General features: G+C 40.5%; 1 protein-coding gene across 4 annotated transcripts in view; it reads left to right on the top strand.

Annotated features, from left to right (window-relative positions):
* Positions 1 to 250: 250 nt before the first annotated feature.
* Positions 251 to 21,061, top strand: part of LOC142435977 (histone deacetylase 8-like) — a 148,879-nt gene continuing 128,068 nt past the window's right edge. For 2 of the 4 annotated variants that reach the window (XM_075539983.1, XM_075539985.1), the window contains exons 1-4: positions 260 to 607; positions 1,092 to 1,144; positions 15,209 to 15,339; positions 16,272 to 16,413. In XM_075539983.1, the coding sequence (XP_075396098.1) occupies positions 506 to 607; positions 1,092 to 1,144; positions 15,209 to 15,339; positions 16,272 to 16,413 (428 nt within the window). In that variant the 5' untranslated portion in view covers positions 260 to 505. Of the gene's footprint in view, positions 608 to 1,091; positions 1,145 to 15,208; positions 15,340 to 16,271; positions 16,414 to 21,061 lie in introns of all 4 variants that reach the window. The other 2 variants (XM_075539982.1, XM_075539984.1) reach the window with 2 other exon arrangements.

The following is a 21,061-nucleotide window of genomic DNA, read 5'->3' as shown; positions in this document are numbered from 1 at the left end:
TAAACTCATGAATAGCTACATCTTTAAGTATTTAAAAGTATGTATTTGCAAGGACTTTATAAAGAGCCGAGGTTATGTGTTTTAGCCCTAAAAATCAAATTGGCGGCCACCCGCGACTCTTCCTTGCCTCAAACTACTGGAAACTACATCTCCCAGCATGCTCTGCAGGTGGTTTGACCTAATCACAAATAGCCCCGTTGGGCAACAAGGATGGTTGGCTTTGACTGGACTTATTTTTGCTGTACATTTCTATCCCTTTGGACAACTATTTAGAATTTAAAAAATTTATAGCTACCAAACCTTCTTTTGAACTGGATGGTTTCCACGGAGGCAGGCGCATTGTTTTCTCTCAGTCGATGTGGGGCGGGGAAAGCGTTTCCGGAGAGCTCGGGAATAGGAGGGAATGTTGACCAGAGAGCACCTGCGACTGTTCACAGGAGCAGGAACTCGACTCGAACTGAGTCTGCGAGGAGCCGGATCTTAACGGAAGGATTGCCAGTGGAAGATGGAGGAGTCTGAGGATGGTGGGCAGTCGCTGGCCCCGGTTTACATCTACAGTCCTGAGTATGTCAGGATGTGCGACTCCTTGTCGAAAGTCCCCAAACGGGTGAGAAAGTTGGGGACGAAAAATCGTGGGCTTTTTGGTGGAGGCGGGCGGCAATGGAGGCAGTCGACCGGGCAGAGGGGGTGGGGATGGGGCGGCTTTTGGAAGCGCCGAGGATTTTAGAGTTTGGGAAGATCTTCGTGACAAATTTGTGAAGTAATATTGGGTGGAGGAAGTGTTCTCCGAGAGCAGCGTTTATCGGCGGGGTGCCAAAGGACAGGTGGGGTGGGGGGCACAAGGGAGAGGTTGGCACAGAGAGGATGGTGTGGCTTTACTTGAGAATCTCCGAAGTCGTATGGAAGAAGTTGGAGGAGAAAAATTAATTAAGGTCTGGTGTTTTCGCTTTAGCCATTTAGGTAATACCTATATTGTCTAAAGTGTAGGTTCAAGATGATGAGAACATAGGATTGTGCTCAATTACACTTTCAAGAGAAATTAAGCACAGATTATTTTCTGCCTTTTTTTTGCATGCTGCTTTTTTTTTTAGGCCAGTATGGTACATTCTCTGATTGAAGCATACGCGCTGCATAAGCAAATGAGGTTAAGTTATTTTCTTGAGCATAGTCTTTTTTCTCATATGTTTGAAATGAACTTGCTTATCACTAAAGACTCCTAAATGCAATTTTACTTTCCCTCCTTTTTTTAAGCCACTCAGACCAATAGTTAGATCTGAGGGGTAAGGAATCTGGAGCGTTTTTTTGTTTTGTTTTAAGGCTGTGACCCTTTGCTCTTGCTTTTATTTATTTACGTATATATTTATTTTGGCTTATAAGAAGCATGTTATATATAGTTGCTAATAAATGAAATCAATAATAAATATCCCGTTAAACCTTCCATGAATGTGACTTTCTCTTTTTCCCTTCTGTCTGTCCTCCCTTTATAATTTCCTTTCCCTCCTCTCTCCCTGCCCCTGCCCCCACCCCTATTCCTGGGGGAGGCACCGTCTTCGGAGTCTTATCTTTTAGGGTAAAGCTCACTCTTCCTGTAATAATGGTGTCATTAAATTTTTATCTGTTTTAAGAGTGGCTAACTTTGCTAAGCACAATGTTCTCTAGCGTTGCCCTTGGGTGTTCACAGGAGTCGTCTTTTTAAATTGTATGCGTGAAACAGTTTGTTTATTCACACCTCTGTAATTAGTGTTTTGGATTGTTTCCATGCTCTTTGCTATTGTGGAAATTGCTGCAGTAGACATAGTGCGTAGATGTCTGTTTGTGCTTTATTCTTTATTTTTTTTTACGGTGCATGCCCAGTAGAGAGATTGCAAGATCATCAGGTAATTGCATTTGCATTTGTTTCAGGAAGAACAATGCTCCTTTCCCTGGTGGTTGCATAATTCTACAGTCCCATCAGCAGTGTATGAGGGTTCCAATCTCTCTGCATCCCTTCTTTATTATTTTGTGTTTTATTGATTGATAGAAGTGTCGGTGTGAGGTGTTTTCTCATTGTTTTAATCTGTATTTCTCTTATTGCTAATAAACATGAACATTTTTCAGAGGGTTGCTGTCTGCCTCTATGTCATCTTTGGTAAATTGTCAGGGTGGTCAATTTTTGTTTGGGTTATTTGTATTTTTCTTCTTAAGATGTTGTAGTTTTCTGTAAATTTTGGAGATTAGCCCTTTATTTGATGTGTCATTAGTAATTTTTCCCCCCAATACGTGGCTTCTTTTTTTTAACTCTTTCGATGTGCATAAATGTCATTGTTTTAGGAGGCCCCAGCCCTTTATTTTGTCTTCTGTAGTGTGGCTATTTTTCATTACGTTTGGTAGTGTGTTTATGCCTGGCATTAGGGCCCTTAAGCATGTCCCTATTTTTCATTGATGGTTTTTATGGTTGTGTGTTTTATATTTAGGTCTTTGATTCATCTTGAGTTTGTTTTTGTATATAATGTGAGGTGTGAGACCTGTTTCATTTTTTTCCCAAACCATTCTATTAGGAGCTAAGCCAGACATCACACCATTCTGTAGTTCAATCATATCACGCAGTGTTGTAAAATCGCTACCACAATCAGTTTCAAAACATTTTCTTCCTTGAACTCTTTGATATCAGCTCTGCTTTTGGAAGCGGCCATCTAGCTCAGAAGCAACAAAGCACACATGGAAGAATCACACCAGCCTGTGCGATCATGAGGTGTTGAAGGGATCAGGTATAAGGCATCATCAGAACAAAAAAGTGTTACCATAGTGAATGAGGGGAGAGTGCAGAGTGGAGACCCAAACCTCATTTGTCGGCCACTGGAGATCCCTTTGCAGCGGGGTCTAGGGGAGAAGACGAGCCAGTCAAGTTGCAATGTAGCACCGATGAAAAATACAACTTTTCTCTAGTTCCTAAATGCTTCTCCCCTCCCCACCACCCCGCACTATCATGATCCGAATTCTGGCTAGACCAGAGGATGTACACTAGTACAGGTAGGAACTGAAAACACAGGGAATCCAGGGCGGATGATCCCTTCAGGACCAATAGTGTGAGTGGCGATACCGGGAGGGTGGAGGGAGGGTGGGTTGGAAAGGGGGAACCAATTACAAGGGTCTACTTGTGACCTCCTCCCTGGGCAACGAACAACAGAAAAGTGGGTGAAGGGAGACGTTGAACAGGGCAAGATATGACAAAATAATAATTTATAAATTATCAAGGGTTCATGAGGGAAGGGGGAGAATAAAATGAGGAGCCGATGCCAGGGGCTTAAGTGGCGAGCAAATGTTTTGAGAATGATGAGGGCAATGAATGTACAAATGTGCTTTACACAATTGATGTTTGTATGGATTGTGATAAAAGTTGTATGAGCCCCTAACAAAACAATTAAAAAAATATGTGCAGTGTGCATAGGAATTTGTTCATAGTTTTTTTTTTAAAACTATAATCCAGCCCTTCAATGGGTCTGAGGGACAGTGAACTGGCCTCCTGTTTAGAAAGTTTGAGGACCTCTGCCCTAGACACTTATCTTTTAATAGCTGAGCACCATCCGCCTTCTTCACCACATTTGCTTATGCACCCATTTTGTCTTCAGGGATTGTACCAGGAGGGTGGGCATCACAGAATGACAGAACAAAGTGTTGTTGTATTGAGGAAGGGTATGAGCTGAGGCCTGAAGTCCATCCACTACTTCAGTGTATTATTTATAAAAATATGTACATAGGCCAATACTTCTATTTTTATGGATTAATGTATTTACATATGGACACATCTATGCTTATGCCTCTGTCCATAGCTTTTGCTTCCTAGATAATTCTTCTGTTTCTTTTTACCTTCCTTCTGCCTCATCATGCTTGTCCTACTTCTGCCTCATAGTACTTCCTCTTAGCTAGATTGCTGCTGCTCTAACACCCCCAGGATCTCTATATCCTCCTGTTGTTGGTTTTAATTCCCTAGTTGTTCCTCTGTCTATGGCGTTGTTTGCTCACACTATCCTTCCCCCGCCCCCTTCCCCTGCCCCCTTCTCCCCCCAGGTCCCTCCGGGACTGTTGGTCCCATTGCTTTCTCCTCAAGCTTTCTCCTCAAGACAGGTCCCATGCCTGTCTTATGTAAGTGGGCATACCAACAATGGCATCGACCAAACAAAAAGATAACAAAAGATTGAAAAAAGAAAAGAAGAAAAACAGGAAAAACATACATACTTCCAGGTCTTTCCACTGACCTTTATGACTCCCCATTGGTCCTGGGGGAATTCCAGGATTTGCCACTCCTAGCCTGAAGTCTATTTTGGTAGCTCATTAGGGGCTTTGCTTCAGTTGCTGATCTGTTGTGTTCCTTTCTTGATTTGCCCCACTGTGGGGGGTTCAGACCGCACTACCTCCTTGCCACATGTCCCCAGTATTGTCCTCTATTGCAGTATGCTCCAGTAAGGGACAACATGTTATGAGCTGTTGTCGGCCCTACAGACATCTCTGTGTTTTAGCAGCTCCATGCAGGAACGTCATCCTCGGGGCTTGGTGTGCCGATAATGGGGTCTAGACCGACTATCCCTTTATCTTTTTCTTTTTCAGTTTGCTTCCATGTGGACGTGATGTGCCGGCCCCTCACCTCACCTGTAGGTTTAGTGTGGTCTGTTGCACATACATTTAGGGAGGGGGTCAGTTTGGCTCTGGTTGGGGCTGGCCCTGTAGCCCAATCTTCTCATGTATTCCTGCTTGCGGTTACATTGCTCTCATGGTTTGGTGTGTTCAGGCATTGTTTGAAGCCATCTATGTATTTGGCAAACATAAAAATTATATGCTTTCCATTAAAGTTATTTACCATTTCCCAAAACCTTTATGACAAACCAGAAAGCATAGCAAAGATGTCCTATTTCTTTACTGTTAAGTTGGGAGATATTTATTAATAGTGACTTTGATTTTTGATATTTATTAAATAAATAGAAAAGTAGTAGAAATTGGAGCTATTGGATCTGGGAACATGGTCCAAGAAACTAAAAAAAAAAATCACCTCTGATGATATAGACATTTTTTTCTTGAAGTATGGATCTTATTTTTTTCAATAGTTTTATTGACATATAATTCACATATCATACATTAATATTTATAGTTCACTAATATTAAAGAGTTGTATAATTATTGCTACAATCAGTTCTAGAACTTTGTTTCCTTTTTACACTCATTATTCTCCCCATTTCCCTCCAAACTCCTTTCCTATATCCTCAGTAAGCTATTAATCCCTTAACTCAGTTACTGTTCCCATAGATTTACCTACCCGGGGTTTCATAAACTGGAAAACATGCAAAATAAAAAAGGAGCTACAATAATAACAAAGTAAACTAGTGAAAAACTCCAGTAAAAAAGAAAGGAAGTATTAAAAACTATGACAACTTTCAAATGGGTCAAACAGTAGATCAAATGATGAGGTCTTACATCTTAAGTTTCCAGTGCTCTCTAACAGCAAGGCTATTCACATCCCTGGACTCTGGTCAGAAGGGCTCACTGGAGACTCACTTCATGTGGGGGCCTTGCAGATGAATTTTGGGATCTCATTGTCATCCATAGCCTTCTGCAAATTGTGTATTCACAATTTAAGCCCTGATAACTTTCACTCCTTTAGATTTGGATTTTCTTGCTTAGTCTTTGAATCACACAGACTGCTGTGCTTCTTCCATGTAGACTTAGTTGATGCCTCACTTAGATGGCTGCTTGATTGAAGACTCCAGATGCTATTCTTTTTTTAAAGCTGGACACCATCTAGTTTCTTCACCACACTTTGCTATAGCAACTATACCTTCTGTGAGGGTGAGCATTCAGCAGGACCTCATTATAAGAACTAATTATCCTTAGATTGGGGGTAGAATTAAGTGTGAGACCAAATGGATTTTATTTTTGAGATTGAACTACAGTAATATACATTTGAGGTTGAATTACAGGATTTCTTCTGGCCTTCTTGATGCTAGTAGTAGGCTATAAACAACAGTATATCCCATGGCTGTCATGTATATTTTAAATTTTAGCTAGCCTGACCTTGTGGGTTTCTCAGAGTGTAAATCTTTTTTTTTTCTTTTAAAAAATCATTGTATTGGGGGCTCGTACAACTCATCACAATACATACATGCATCCATTGTGTCAAGCATATATGTACATCTGTTGCCATCCACATTCTCAAAACAGTTGCTTTCTACTTGAGCCCTTGGTATCAGTTCCTTATTTTTCCCCTCTCCTCGCTCCCTCATGAACCCTTGATAAGTTATAAATCATTATTATTTTGTCACATCTTACACCATCTAAAGTCTCCCTTCACCCCTTCTCTACTGGGAGGAGGTTATATGTAGATCCTTGTAATCTGTTCCCCCTTTCTCCCTCACCTTTCCTGTACCCTCTGGGTATCACCACTCTCACCACTGGTCCTGAGGGGTCCATCTGTCCTGGATTCCCTGCATTTCTAGTTCCTATCTGTACCAGTGTACATCCTCCAGTCCAGCTGGATTTGTAAGGTAAAATGGGCATCATGATAATGGGGGGAGGGGGAAAGGAAGCGTACAAGAACTAGAGGAGTATTGAATGTTTCATCATTGCTGCACTGTGCCGTGACTGGCTCATCTCCTCCCCATGGCCCTTCTGCAAGGGGATGTCCAATTTCCCACAAATGGGTTCTGGGTCCCCACTCCGCACTCCCCCTCATTCACAATGCTACGATTATTATTATTATTTTTTTGGTCTTTGATGCCTGATACCTGATCCTTCGATGCCTTGTGATCTCACAAGCTGGTGTGCTTCTTCCATGTGGGCTTCTTTGTTTCTCAGTTAGATGCCCCTTGTTTATCTTCCAGCCTTAGGACCCCAGATTCTATATCTTTTGACAGCCGTGAACTATCAGCTTTCTTCACCACATTTGCTTATGCACCTGCTTTGTCCTCAGCGATCTAGTCGGGACAGGCTGGTGTGCTTCTTCCATGTGAGTTTTGTTGTTTCTCAGCTAGATGGGTGCCTTATTATCGTCAGGCCTTTAAGACCTCAGATGCTATATCTTTTGGTAGCCGGGAACCATCAGCTTTCTTCACCACATTTGCTTGTGCACCTGTTGTCTTCAGTGATTGTGCCAGGAAGGTGAGCATCTGATACTACTGAATTGTTAGAACAAAGTGTTCTTGTGTTGAGGGAGTACATAGGGGCCCACTGTCTATCTTTTTCCTTAATACTAAACCTGTAAATTTATGTACATAGATTTATTTCCCCCTCATCGTATATAATTATATTTACATCTGCATATGCCTGTATTTAGATCTCTATAACTACCCTTTGCCTCCTAGTTATTTCCTCTATTTCTTTGTATGTTCCTAGTGTCCCACTATCATGTTCAGCCTTCATTTGGGTTTCAGGAATTCCTTTTGGTTACATTGTCCGTTATCCAGCCCTGCCAGGCCTCCTACACCCTCCTTGCCACTGATTTTGGATCACTTGTTCCCTTGTCCCTGGGTTTGTTCACACTCACTTCCTTTCCCCCTCCTCTCCCTCTCCCACATCCCCCTGGAACTATCATCCCCTTGTTCTCTCCTCCGGCTTGTATATCCCGCCTATCCCTTTCAGGTAAACATGCAGCGACAATAATATGCACCATCACAAGACCGAGTACAATGAAGCAACAATAGAAAATAAAACAATAGCTACAACAACAACAACAATAACACAAAAAACCCTATAAACAGTTGAGGGTTTATTTGTTGTCCTTCATGAGTGCTTTCCAGTCGAGTCTGGTGCGGTGCCATGCCCTGGCCCCACATCTATCCCTGGGGACTTCATTGCTTTGCTCCCCCTGCTGCTCTGCTGCATGCCACCAGAGGCTGGCTTTGCTGTAGTGACTCAGGGCAGGCACAATTCCCGCCGTGTGTCTCTAGTGTCCTCCCCAGTGGTGCTATGGGTCAATGAAGATGCTGTGTCCTGTGATGAGGCTGGCCTGGTGGTCGTCTTTTTGCATTGCTGCTCTGAGCAGAAACATTGTCCTCAGGACTTGGTCAGCCAGGATGCGCTTCACTATTTTTTCCCCTGCCCCCCTCATTGGCTCCTGTGTGCTCTAATTAGACAGTTCCCTCTCCTTGAGCTTTAGCTTCAGTGCTGTCCTCTGAAGTTAATTCTTATGAGGGGGAAGGTGCTGTATACTCAGTTGGTAATGGGGCCGGCCCCTCAGGCCTCTCTATCGGTTCCCTGCTTCATGTCAGTGTGTTGTGTTCTTGTTTTGGAGCTCCGGGTTGAAGTCTGGTCCCTCTTTCCCTGTGGAGACACAATCAGCACCCTCCCCCTATGTGGGTTAGTGCCCTGTTCCCCAGGCTACCCATGTCTTCCCCCCACTCCTTTTTAGTGGGTTACCATATGCTATCCATAGCATTACTAATACTACATTTCTGGAAGGCACATTGTACCATGTCTTCTGGAATGTCTTTCCATGCATCTCAAACCCACTTTGCTATTAACTCTATGGCAGGCTTCATGAGATTTCCTCCTTTTGTTAGTCAGGCTTGACCAGATGACATCCATTCGTACCACTGACCCGTGTATAAGCCGAACATCAGTTTTTCAGCACATTTTTGTGCTGAAAACTTGGCTTACACACGAGTATATACGGTATGTAATCCCTGAGCCAAGATTCTCAAGTTTGTCCCAATGCCCTCATTAATGGCCCTAATAGTTGTACCTCAAGGTCTGTGATCCATCTTGAGTTTATTCTCGTGTATGGAGTGAGGTAAGGGTCTTGCTTCATTTTTCTGGAGCTATGTATCAATTTTTCCAGCACCATGGAATGAAGAAGGCATCCACTTTCCATTTGATCTTTTGGGGGCCCCTTAATAAAGATTAGTTGTCCTTATGCTGATGATTTTATTTCTGGGTTTTCAATCCTTTTACATTGGTCTGAATATCTATCATTACACCAATACTATGGTGTTTTGACCACTGTGGCTGTATAGTCTATATTAATGTCGGTTAAAGCAAGCCCTCCCACTTTGTCCTTCTTGAGCAGTTCTCTGCTAATTCGCGGTTTCTTCCTTCTCCATATGAAGTTGGTAATCTGTTTTTCCAACTCTTTGAAGAAACATGCTGCAATTTGGATTGGGATAACATTTAACTTATATAGTGCTTTAGGTAGAATTTACATCTTTACAATATTGAGTCTACTGATCCACGAGCATAGGATCTCCTTCCATTTGTTGAGGTCACTCTTATTGTTGAGGTTGGTTTGTTTTAATAGTGTTTTGTAGTTTTTGTTGAACACATCTTTTGTTTTTTGAGTTAGGTATATCCCTAGATATTTCAATGTGTGTTTGGCTATTGTGAAGGGTACCCCTTTTTTTGATCCCCTCTTCTGTGGCCTTGTCCGATGTGGACAGTATTGCAATAAACTTCTGTTTGTTGATCTTGTAACCTGATAGGCATATTCCTCTATTGCTTCCAGTACTCCTCTTGTGGAACTTTTAGGATTTTCCATATATAAAATCATATTATCTGTGAATAACGATGATTTCACTTCTTCCTTCCTTAGACAAATAACTTTGATGTCCTTTCTTTTCCTCCAGTACGATGTTAATGGGGACAAGGAACATCCTTGCCTAGTTCCCTTTTTCAGAAGAATTGATCTTGTCTTTTCTCCATTGACTACCACAGTGGCTGTTGGTTTATATATATATAGCTTCTATTATATTGAGGAATTTTCCTTCCATTCCTAGCTTATTGAGTGTCTTAAACATGATTTGGTGTTGGATGTTGGCGAATGCTATTTCCGCATCTATCGATATTATGTGGTTCTTATACTTTTTCATTTCAGTGTGGCTTATAATACTACTAATGGTCTTTCGTATACTGAACCATCCCTGCATCCCTGGTATGAATCCTGCTTGGTCATGGTGAATTATTTGTTGTATGTATTTTTGTATTCTCTTGGCGAGTATTTTGTTGAGGATTTTGCATCAATATTCATTAGGGAAATTGGTCTGTAGTTCTCAATTCTTGTGGGATCCTTGCCCAGTTTAGGTATCAGAGTTATACTAGCTTCATAGAAGAAATTTGGGAGTTTGCCATCTTTTTTTATGTTCTGGAAGAGTTTGTGTAGGATTGGTGTCAGTTCTTCCCTGTATGCTTGATAGAAGTCTCCTGTAAACCCATCTGGTCCAGGTGATTTTTGTTTGGTAATCCCTTGATAACCTTGTCTGTTTCTTCTATTGATAAGGGTCTGTTGAGGTTCTTGACGGCCAGTAGTGATAATCTAGGGAAGAATTGTTTTTCCAAGAATTTGTCCATGTTTTCCAAGTTTTTGAATTCATTGGAGTACAGTCCTTCATAGTACTGTGTAAATATCCTTTGATTTCACTGTGTTCCATTGTAATATCTACTCTTTCACCCCTCATCCTTGCTGTTAAAATGTGTTCCTTTCTTTCTTTGGTCAAATTCGTGAGAGGTTTGTCTATTTGGTATATCCTTTCGAAGAACCAACTTTTAACAGCATTGATTTCCCCCCCCACCCCCCCATAGTTTTCTTATTTTCTCTCTCCTGAATCTCAGATCTACTTTTTATGATTTATTTTCTTTTGCTATTAGTTGTATTATCTTGTTGACTCTGCTCTATTTGCTGTAAATGTTGTGCCAGTGTATCTGTCATAAGCCTCTCCTCCTTATGTGAGCATGTAACTATGAGACTTTCTCTGATGACTGCCTTTGCTGTGTCCCATAAGTTTTAGTATGTCATGTTTTCATTCTCATTGGTTTCTAGAAATTTCCTAATTTCATCTCTGATCTGAACCAGTGTATACTCCTTTTGCAATAGAGTTATTCATTCTTCAATTTTTTCCCTTGATTTCTTTATCTTCCTTTTGTTGATTTCCAATATTATCACACAGTGGTCAGAGAGAGAGGTCTGTGTGGTATCCATGTGCTTAAATTTATGTAGATTCGACTTACGCCCTAGCATGTGGTCCCTCTTGAATATATGCCATGTGGGCTTGAAAAGAATGTGATTGTTTTTGTATTTGGGTGGAGAGCTCTGTAAATATCTATCAGGTCAAATTGTCTTATTTTAGTGTTTAGATCTTTAGCCTCCTTGTTGAGCTTCTTTCCCAGTGATCTTTCTCAGAGAGCAGTGTATTGAAGTCACCTACCATAATTGTTGAGGCTGTAATTTCTTTTTTCATCTTTTGGAGCGTTTGATTGAAATATTCTGCTGAACACTTGTTTGGTGAGTAAATGTTTAGAATGCATAGTAGTTCTTTGTGTACTGTTACCTTGAGCATTATATAGTGTCCCTTGTCCTTTGAGGTCAATTTTATGTGAGATTAGGATCGCAACCCCTGCTTTTTTGAATTGTTGTTTGCGTGGTATGTTTTTCTCTAGCCTTTGATTCCCAGCCTATTTTTGTCTGTAATCTTGAGATGTGACTCCTGTAGGCAGCAGATGGAGGGATTGTGTTTTCTAAGCCAGTCTGTTAGTCTCTATCTCTTAAAGCCTGAATTCAATCCATTGATATTCAGGGTTATTACATCTATTTGTGGACTCTGTAATATCATTTTATCCCTCTTATGTTGGGTGTTTTCTTACCTCCATTTCTTTTCCATGGGTTGTGCATATGTGTGTTAGTGGTTCATTCTTGCCTTCTTTCCATTGTTGAACCTGTGTTATCTAGGGAGCTGTTTTCCGTTTGGTGGTCTCTGGTTGGAGTTCTTCTGTGGGATGGTCTCTTGCATGTGCTTGGTGAGCGTTGTTCTTCTGCCCATACTGGGTTGGCGAGGATCTTTTGTAGTGCTGGGTTCCTTTTAGCATATTCTTTGAGACTTTCCTTGTCCAGGAAGACTCTCACTTCTCCATCAATTTTGATAGCTAATTTGGCAAGATAGAGTATTCTTGGGTTTGCGGTATTTTCCTGCAATTTTCTGAATATGCTGCTCCATTGTCTGCTCTTTTTATAGTGTCTGCTGATAGATCTGAGCATATTCTTATCTGCTTGCCTTTATATATGGTTGCCAGTTTTTCCCTAGCTGCTCTTAAAATTTTCCCCTTTTCCTCATAGTTAGTTTAACAACTTTATGTCGTGGTGCCTTCTTATTGGGATTCTGTCTAGCTGGTATTCTTTCGGCCACCTGGATAGTTGCCTGGTTTTCATTCTTTAAGCTAGGGAAAATTTCCTCCAAGCATTCCATCACTATTTTGGATGTTGGCTTCATTGATGTGCATTCCTCCGGCAAGCCAATAGTTCTGATGTTGTTCCTTCTCATAGCGTCAGACATAGCTCTGAGGTTTTCTTCATCTTCTCTGATGGGCTTGTGAGACTTTTTCTCATGTTTATTAAATTCTTCTTGAGAATCCTCTAGGTCACTGGTGAGGTTCTCTGCCTCCTCCATATCTGGGCGAAGTCCGTGAGTTTGCTGTTAGTTTTTGTTATCTCGCCCTTTAACTCCTGTATTTCCCTTTGGTGCATGGCCTTTATTTTCTCTATCATTTTCTCCTTTTTCTATAATGCTTCCCTCATGTCCTGTATAGCTCCAAGCAGCATCCTGAAGATTTCTTTCTGTGGTAGGTCCAGGTGGTCTTCTGGCATTGGATTTTGTTTCTCTTTTCTTGTTGAAACTGTTGTAGCAGCTTGCTGGTGTTTGGTCGATTTATTGGAACTAGGTACCATTTTCCCAGGTGTCTCAGAGCCCTGGGCTCTCTCTTTGGGAGGTTGGTACTGATGTTTCAGCAGGCTGCTTTTAGCCAACTTCCTTGTAAGGTTGTGTTTCACCTTTGTCCTGCTGGGGTTTCCCTCTCCCCTTGAACTACGGTTTGTGCTCCAGCCACCTTCAGGTCTCCTTAGGGGCTGTTGTTTGCAGCTATGCACACTGCGGTCTGATAAAAAGTGTTGACTCAAGTGAAGGGGAACATATTTTGGGGATGGGTTGGGGATTGGGTGATCTACTTCTGGCTAGGAGTACTTCCCACAGGTAGGCGGGTGGGAGGGGGGGCCGCTACTGGTGTGCTGATCCATTGCTTGGAGCACAGAGGGTGGGGTGGATTGAGCAGGGAGAAGGGAGAATGCAGTAGGCAAGTCCCAAAGGCCTGGGTCCCTATGCTACAACTGCAGAAAATGCTGCCAGACTTGTGTCCGCTCCCTGGCATGCCTGAAACGGTGTGGCAGGATGGGAACCTCTGTGTGTGCGTGTGCATTGCATGTATGTATGGTGGGGGGAAGAAAGCCAGGGAGGGAGCTGGATGGCCGATTTGTGAGGAGCGCAGAGATGGGGTGGGCACCTTTGGGTTGAGACCTCTGGGAGTGGAGGCAGTTTGATTGGCGGTTTGTGGGAGCACAAAGGCATGGCAGCATCATCTGCCATCTACCTGATTATGCTGTGGCGCCAGGGCACGAGCCTCCCAGGAGGAGGCGGGGATCGTCTGGCTGGCTGGTCAGCAAGGGGTGCCCAGATGGGGCATGAATCTCTGCAGGGGGGCGATATACCGGTTGGAGCACCCACATGGGACCCCGGGCATCATGGGCAGAGTAGGGGGTACTAGCTGGTGATTCTGCACAGAGCGCCGAGGCAGGGCAGCTGCCTCCGCAATGCTCCTGGCTGCCCTGTGGTGCCAGCAGAGTGGGCACTCTGAGCATCACGCAAGAGACCACGGGTGTCCGCTTCTGCTTCAGAGAAGTACTCTGAGTTGTCTTGGGAATCGACAGACAGACTTGATACCCCTACTAGGCCCCTAAATTTCGCCACTCACTGAGTTCTGGATGTGAGCTACCTGTATGGCAGCCGTCTTCCCCCGACTCTCTGTGAGTGTAAATCTTGAAGGGAGTAGAAAGCCTCATCTTTCTCCTGGTGGTTTTTCATTGCCAACCTTTCACTTAGCAACCTAGTATGTAACCCACTATGCCACCATGACTCTGGACCTAAATGGCAAGGGCTAGAGAATGTAATGACAGTAGTGAGGCCAGGAAGAGGAAATGTGGGACAGACAGGGGTAAAAAAATCCAAACTGCTGTAATAGAATTGATTCAGACTCTTAGTGATCCTGTAGGACAGAGTAGAACATCTATTTGGGATTTCTGAGATTTGGGGTATGAACTTGTTATCAGTTCAGTGCATAACCCACTATACAACCAGGGCTCCTAGTGGTAGGGAGTGGTAAATTTTGTTGTTAGGTGAACTCCCTTTATTCTCTCACTTAATCCTGTTTATTACTGCTTGTGAGTTTAACGGATTCTGAGTGAAGCCTGGTTATAATCTTTCTGTTCCTTCTCTTGGAAACAGACGTGAGAGAACAAGTAAAGGGACTTTTATATTTTATTTTGCCTATCTTTTATCCCTTAATATTAATAATGATAGGGATACATAAAGCATATTCATATGTTGTTGTATAATCTCCATATGCATCTCATAATGTATCCCCATTTTACAGATGAGTTAATTTGAGCTGCAGAGTGGTCAAATAGCTCACCTAAGGTTATTGAGCTAGTAAATATAGAGCTGGAACAAGAACCGAAGTGAAAAATTATCAGAAAGCATTATAATGGCCACTTAGGAATGAAAGTACTTCAAATGAAAATGAAAGCATTTCCGCCTATGGGTTTGCCATTAAAGCTGTAACTTTCAGGATAGGGCAAGATATGACAAAATAACGAGGTATAAATTACCAAGGGCATATGAGGGAGGGGGGAATGGGGAGGGAGGGGGGGAAAAAAGAGGACCTGATGCAAGGGGCTTAAGTGGAGAGCAAATGCCTTGAGAATGATTGGGGAGGGAATGTATGGATGTGCTTTATACAATTGATGTATGTATATGTATGAACTGTGAAAAGAATTGTATCAGCCCCAATAAATTGTTAAAATAAATAAATTAATTAATTAATTAAAAAAAGCTGTAACTTGTGGAGCACAAGTTTTCTGATGCATATTTAAAATTTTTATTTTAAGTATGAATATTCTTTCGTTTTTACCTACCTATGAACTCAAAAGGAAAACCAATCCCCTTATTGTTCACATTGTGAGTACATTAACATGATGTGAGGAAGTATAGATTATATAGTGCGATAGAAAAACACATTGTGCGTATCACTTCAGCTTACTGAAATCAGAATCTGAGAGTTGTATTTTCTGCTCAGATTGCTGACTCCTTTACAACTTTTAGCATAATCTGGGTCTGCCTCATTCACATTCCTTTGTTTTCTCTGTTGTTGTTAGGATTGTTAAGCCCAAAGTGGCGTCCATGGAGGAGATGGCCTCCTTTCATACAGATGCCTATCTGCAGTATCTCCAGATGGTCAGCCAAGATGGTGATGATGACCACCCCGACTCCATAGAATATGGGCTAGGTAAGGTTCTAATGAGACAATGACTAACAAGACAATGATGAGAGGTAGAACACTTTCATCTATAGATTGTAACTAGTTAATTATTTATAATTTGCATTGTGATTTTTAATAAATTTCCAGTTAAATAATGTGTTAATCATTAATCTCTTGGTTTAGCTACGTAACATCATTTGAGAAAACGGTATGGGTTTTGTGAAACTGAGTGATGGATTAGATGGGGGAAAGTCTTTCAATGGTTTAGGCCCTGATAAACCATAAAAAAAAAAATGAAACCCAAACTATACTGCCATTGAGTTCATTCTGATTCATAGCAACCCTATAGGACATAATAGAACTTCCCCTTTACGTTTCTGAAACTAAATCTCCATGGGAGTAGAAAGCCTCATCTTTTTCTTGTGGAGCCTCTGGTGGTTTCAAACTGCTGACCTTACTATTATGTTAGCAGCTCCAAACATAACCACCAGTACCCCTGTTAGGCTCTAATTGTGGTGTCTATATCTAGTCTGATTGTGTATGTGCTGACTTGGATGTCCTTGAATACAGGTTTATGGCCTAGCTAAATTTTCTACTGTATCCTTTATTAAACAACTACATTTTAAAAACTAAATGGCTATCACCATGGTTTAGTAGAAAGCACACTGGACTGAGAATCAAGAAACCTCAGTTGTAGACCTGACTCTCTGCTATGTAAGCAAGAGATACCATTTCTCAGGCCTCAATTTCTTCACCTATTGGTTATGACTAGTTAACGTGTAAGATTTTTTCTCTCAAGCTCTAATATTTTAAAAATCCTTTTCCTATTATTAGAATGTTTCTGTCTCAGTTGCAGCTCATGCCAGCGCAGTCACTTTTCGGTAAATTGTCTCATCTCAAACACATTTTCCTTGTTGTAAAATTCATTTCTTACAAAGTAATCTGATTCTTGCCCTAAGGTTATGACTGCCAAGCCACTGAAGGGATATTTGACTGTGCAGCAGCTGTAGGAGGAGCTACAATCACAGCTGCCCAATGCCTGATTGATGGAAAGAGCAAAATAGCAATTAACTGGTCTGGAGGGTGGCATCATGCAAAGAAGTAAGAAAATTGCTTTCCTACTTTCTGACTGTACCTGAATCAATTTTCCTGTTATGTACAAGGGGGTACTCTCCCCCCAAAATGAAAACTTTTTTCTAGCTATGTATTTAAATTTTTTACAAAACAACCTTATCACCTTCAAACTACCCTCCATTATACTTAATACATTTGTCAAATCTGCAATTCCATTCTTGGAAATATTTTTCAAACTCGTGTTTGGATGGCTGACTGTACCTCCCTTGTTTTTTTCTTCACTTTTTCTAACTTCATCAAATTGCTGTCCTTTCATGTCCCTCTTTATTCTTGGAAACAAAAAGAAGTCACATGGAGCAAGGCCACGTGAGAGTAAGGTGCGTGGGGCAAGAGAGGCATGCTAGTTTTTTTTTTTTTTTGACAAAAACTGGCCTATTGAGATGGCTGCATGAGCAGGTGCATTGTCGTGGTGGCAAAACCAGTCCCCTGTCTGCCACAAATCAGGCCTTTTTTTGGTCGCACACTGTTCTGCAATGTGAAAACTTGATTAACCTGGTGGAACAAACTCCCAAGTGCACTATGAGTTGACAGACACCCAGAACAAAGTTTGTCATCAATCAACATTGCACCTTTTTTTAAACGAGAAAACTACTCATCTTGAGTTTTTCCCACAGCACTCCTTTTGTTAGCTGTGTTCAACATCACAACAGTTTTTGCAGCAATTTTCCTGAGCAGAAAGCAAAATTTCACAGCTGTACACTGTTCTCTTAAATCGGCCATCCCCCCAAAATGAAAGATTCAAGCAAAACTGCTTTCACACACAAAAAATTCACTGTGACTAGAGAACGTTCCCAGGCAATGCCACTGGGTGTATTAAGTGCGAGTTGCTCCATGCTCACCTGGCGGGGGGTGGAGGGATGAGCACTATGAAAAAATGAGTACTACAAAAGCTCTTGGTTTTGGGGGGTACCTCCTCGTAAAAGCTTATGCTTATTTTGTTGACATCTGCTGAGAGATTTGTATGTATTAGGCATCCTGAAGAGATACAAATGGAAATAGAAGGTGACTAATAACAGCATAGTAGAAAGAATACTATACTATTGAAAGTCAAGATAACCGGGTTCTAATAGGCCTCAATTTTTCATCAGTGAAATGGGCAGTGTGAAGGATAACTGCACAATCTCTAAACTCCTCTTCACCTTTCTGAAAATTTCCTGGGGATATTTCACTTGAGGAACATTAGCAAGATAAGAATAAGTAGGGAACAACATCAATAATGGTATCAGTTGAATACCTGTGTGAACTGAAGAGATTTAGCAGTAGAAAAAAGTCTTATAAGTACTAGTTTTGAGATCGTTCATGAAAGAAGTTGCAAACATTTTCAAATAGAGAATTGATGAGAATAGTTCGAAATTGGAAGACTGAAGAATCAAGAAGCAAACGTACGCTTCCATCTCTAAAGAAAGTAGTAACCTAGAAATGAGCAATTCTCTAAGGAGAAAGCTATTCTTAGGTATTGCTTGGGATTAGAGGAAAAAGTCTTCATAGAGGTTTATATTAACATTTCAAGCAGTAATACTCTTGAGAAGGCCTTTTTAGTACTCAGCATCTTTTCTGATATGTCTGTAGTATTTAACGAATGTTGGAAGAAAAGGATTTTAAAAACAATTTATCAGTGTGCTGTCTGAATGAAATGATTCCAGACAAACTGAAACCCTTGATAATGTTCTTTTCTCCTTTTATCGTACTGTTGTTTATATGTCCAGTTCTGAGGATTTTGGTTTTCTTAAAATTGAATTGTAATCCGTACTTAAGTTCTTCTTTTTTAAAAAAATCATTTTATTGGGGGCTCATACAATTCTTTTTTTTAAAAACAATTTATTAGGGACTCATACAACTCTTATCACAGTCCATACATATACATACATCAATTGTATAAAGCACATCTGTACATTCTTTGCCCTAATCATTTTGATCTTAATCAGCAAGTGCTTTAAGTCCTCCTCATTTTCAGCAAGCCAGATTGTGTCATCTGCATACTGCAGGTTGTTGATAAATCTTCCTCGACTCCTGCTGCTGTGTACTTCTTCATATAGACCAGCTTCTCAAATTATTTGGTCAGCTTACAGATTGAATAAGAATTGTGAAAGTATACTACCCTGACAGACCTCTTCTGATTTTAAACCTCTCAGTTCTTTTCAAACGACTTACCTTTTGGGATTCACATTCTTCTGAATATTAACCATAGTTTGTTAGGGTTCACATAGGTGAATGCCTTTGCATATTCAATAAAACACAAGAAACACTTTTCTTGTGGTCTCTGCTTTTAGCCTTGATCCATCTGACATCAGCAGTGATACTTCTTATGCCATGTCCTTCTGAATTTGGCTTGAATTTCTGGCAGTGTCCTATCGATGTACTATCAATGCAGCTGTTTTTGAATTATCAACATTTTACTTGCATGTGACATTAATATTGTTTGAAATTTTCTGTATGATTTCAAAAAGCAGCTCGAGAACCCAGGCATCAATGCAAAGAAGTAAGGAAACTGTGACTCTGTGGGGTCGCTGTTCTTCAAAATGGGCACAACACAAATACTGTAGTCAGTTGGCCAGGTAGCTATCTTTGAGTTTTCTTCAGTGCTTCATCACCTTGTTGAGACATTTCAATTTTTATTTTGTCAGTTACTATTCTGTCAAATACTGGAGCCTTGCTTTTTGGTAACACCCTCAGTACAGCTTGGACCATCAGTACCGTAGGTTCTTGATCATAGGTTACTACCTGATATGATTGAATGTCAACCAAATCTTTTTGGTACAGTGACTGTGTAATCCCTCCATCGTCTTTTGTTGTTTCCTGCATTATTCAATATTTTGTTCATGGAATCCTTCAATATTATAACTTGAGGCTTAAATGTTGTTTTCAGTTATTTCAACTTCATATATGTTGAGTGTATTCTTTTTTGGTTTTCTAAATTCAAGTCTTTGCACATTTTTTCATAGTAATTTGTCTTCTCGGGCTGCCTTTTGAAATTTTCTGTTCATCTCTTTTACTTCATCTTTTCTTCCATGGGCTGTAGCTATTCTGTGTTCAAGAGAAAGTTTGAGTCTCTTTTGACATTCATTTTGACTTTTTCTTTCTTGTGTTTTTAATGACCTTTTGTGGTCTTCATAAATGATGTTCTTGATGTCCTACCACAGCTCATCAGACCTTCTGTCACTAGTGTTCAGTGCAGCAAATCTATTCTTCAGATGTTGAAATTCAGCTGAGATATATTCAAGGTTGTATTTTGACTCTCATGGACTTGTTTTAATTTTCTTCACCTTCAACCTGAATTTACAAATGAGCAATTTGTTTCAATTGGTTCCACAACTGGCCTCCTTTTGATAGCTGATAATGAGCTTTCTTCATACTTTTTTCCCACAGATGTAGTCAGTTTGATTCCTTTGTATTCTGTTGCTGAACTGTATACATACAGTTGCTGTTTAAGTTGTTGAAAAAGGGTATTTGCAATGAAGAAGCCATTGGCCTTATAAAATTCTATCATATGATTTCCAGCGTTATTTCTATCCTATGGCCATGTTTTATAACTACTGTTCCTTCTTCATTGTTTAAACTTCTGCATTCCAATCACCTATCATTTGCAATCTATTTTCATTGCATGGTTGATCAATTTCAGGCTGAAGAATTTAGTAGAATCCCCCAGTTTCATCAACACTATCTGTAGTTGTTGGTGTGTAAATTTTAATATTATTTGTATTGACTAGATTTCCTTGTAGGCATATAGATATTATCCTATGACATCAGCATTATGCTTTAAGATAGATCCTGCAATTTCCTCTTTGATGAAGATTATGATACTATTCTTTTTGACCTTATTATTCCTGGTACAGTAAATTATGTGATTGTCAATCTCAAACTGGCCAATACCAGTACATTTCAGCTCACTGATGCTTAGGATATCAATTTTTTAGGATATCAATCTTTATGCATTCCATTTTCACTTTTGACATCTTATAGCTTTCCTAGATTCATATTTCATATATTCCAAGTTCTGATTATTAATAGCTATTTTCAGCTGTTTCTTTTGATTTTGAGCCATGCCTCAGCACATAAAGGTACTGAAAGCTTTACTTCATCATCCACATCATTATGGTGGATTCTATTTTGAGGAGGCAATACTTCAGTTGCATTTTAAGTGCCTTCCAACTAGAGGGGGTCATTTTCCATCACTATAAGCCACTGCTGTTCATAAGGTTTTCTGTAGCTAGCCCTCAGAATTGAACAGCCTCTTCCATTTTTGTGGTCTGTTCTTAGTCTGGAAGCTCTGCTGAAACATATTCATCTTGAGTGACCCTGTTGATATTTGAAATACCAGTGATGTGGTGCGTTTCAATTTGTGTTGTAAGAGTTTCAATTTCCACATATCCTTGCCAACATTTCATATTTTCTGTTTGATTTTGTTTTTATCTCACCATAGTTATCCCAATGGGAGTGAAAACACATCTCATGTAGTTTATATTTGCACCTCTCTGGTGGCTAATAATATTAAACATCTTTTCATGTGTGTGTTGGTCATTGGAATATCCTTTTTGGTAAAGTGTTTATTCAAGTCATTTACCTATTTTATTTGTTTTCCTGTTAAGTTGTTTAAGTTTTACATATATATGTTATT

The sequence above is a fragment of the Tenrec ecaudatus genome, unplaced genomic scaffold (genome assembly GCF_050624435.1).
Source record: "Tenrec ecaudatus isolate mTenEca1 unplaced genomic scaffold, mTenEca1.hap1 Scaffold_115, whole genome shotgun sequence".
In the NCBI taxonomy this organism is placed as follows: domain Eukaryota; kingdom Metazoa; phylum Chordata; class Mammalia; order Afrosoricida; family Tenrecidae; genus Tenrec; species Tenrec ecaudatus.
Note: the sequence above shows the minus strand (reverse complement) of the source record. Positions and strands in the feature narration are given on the sequence as shown.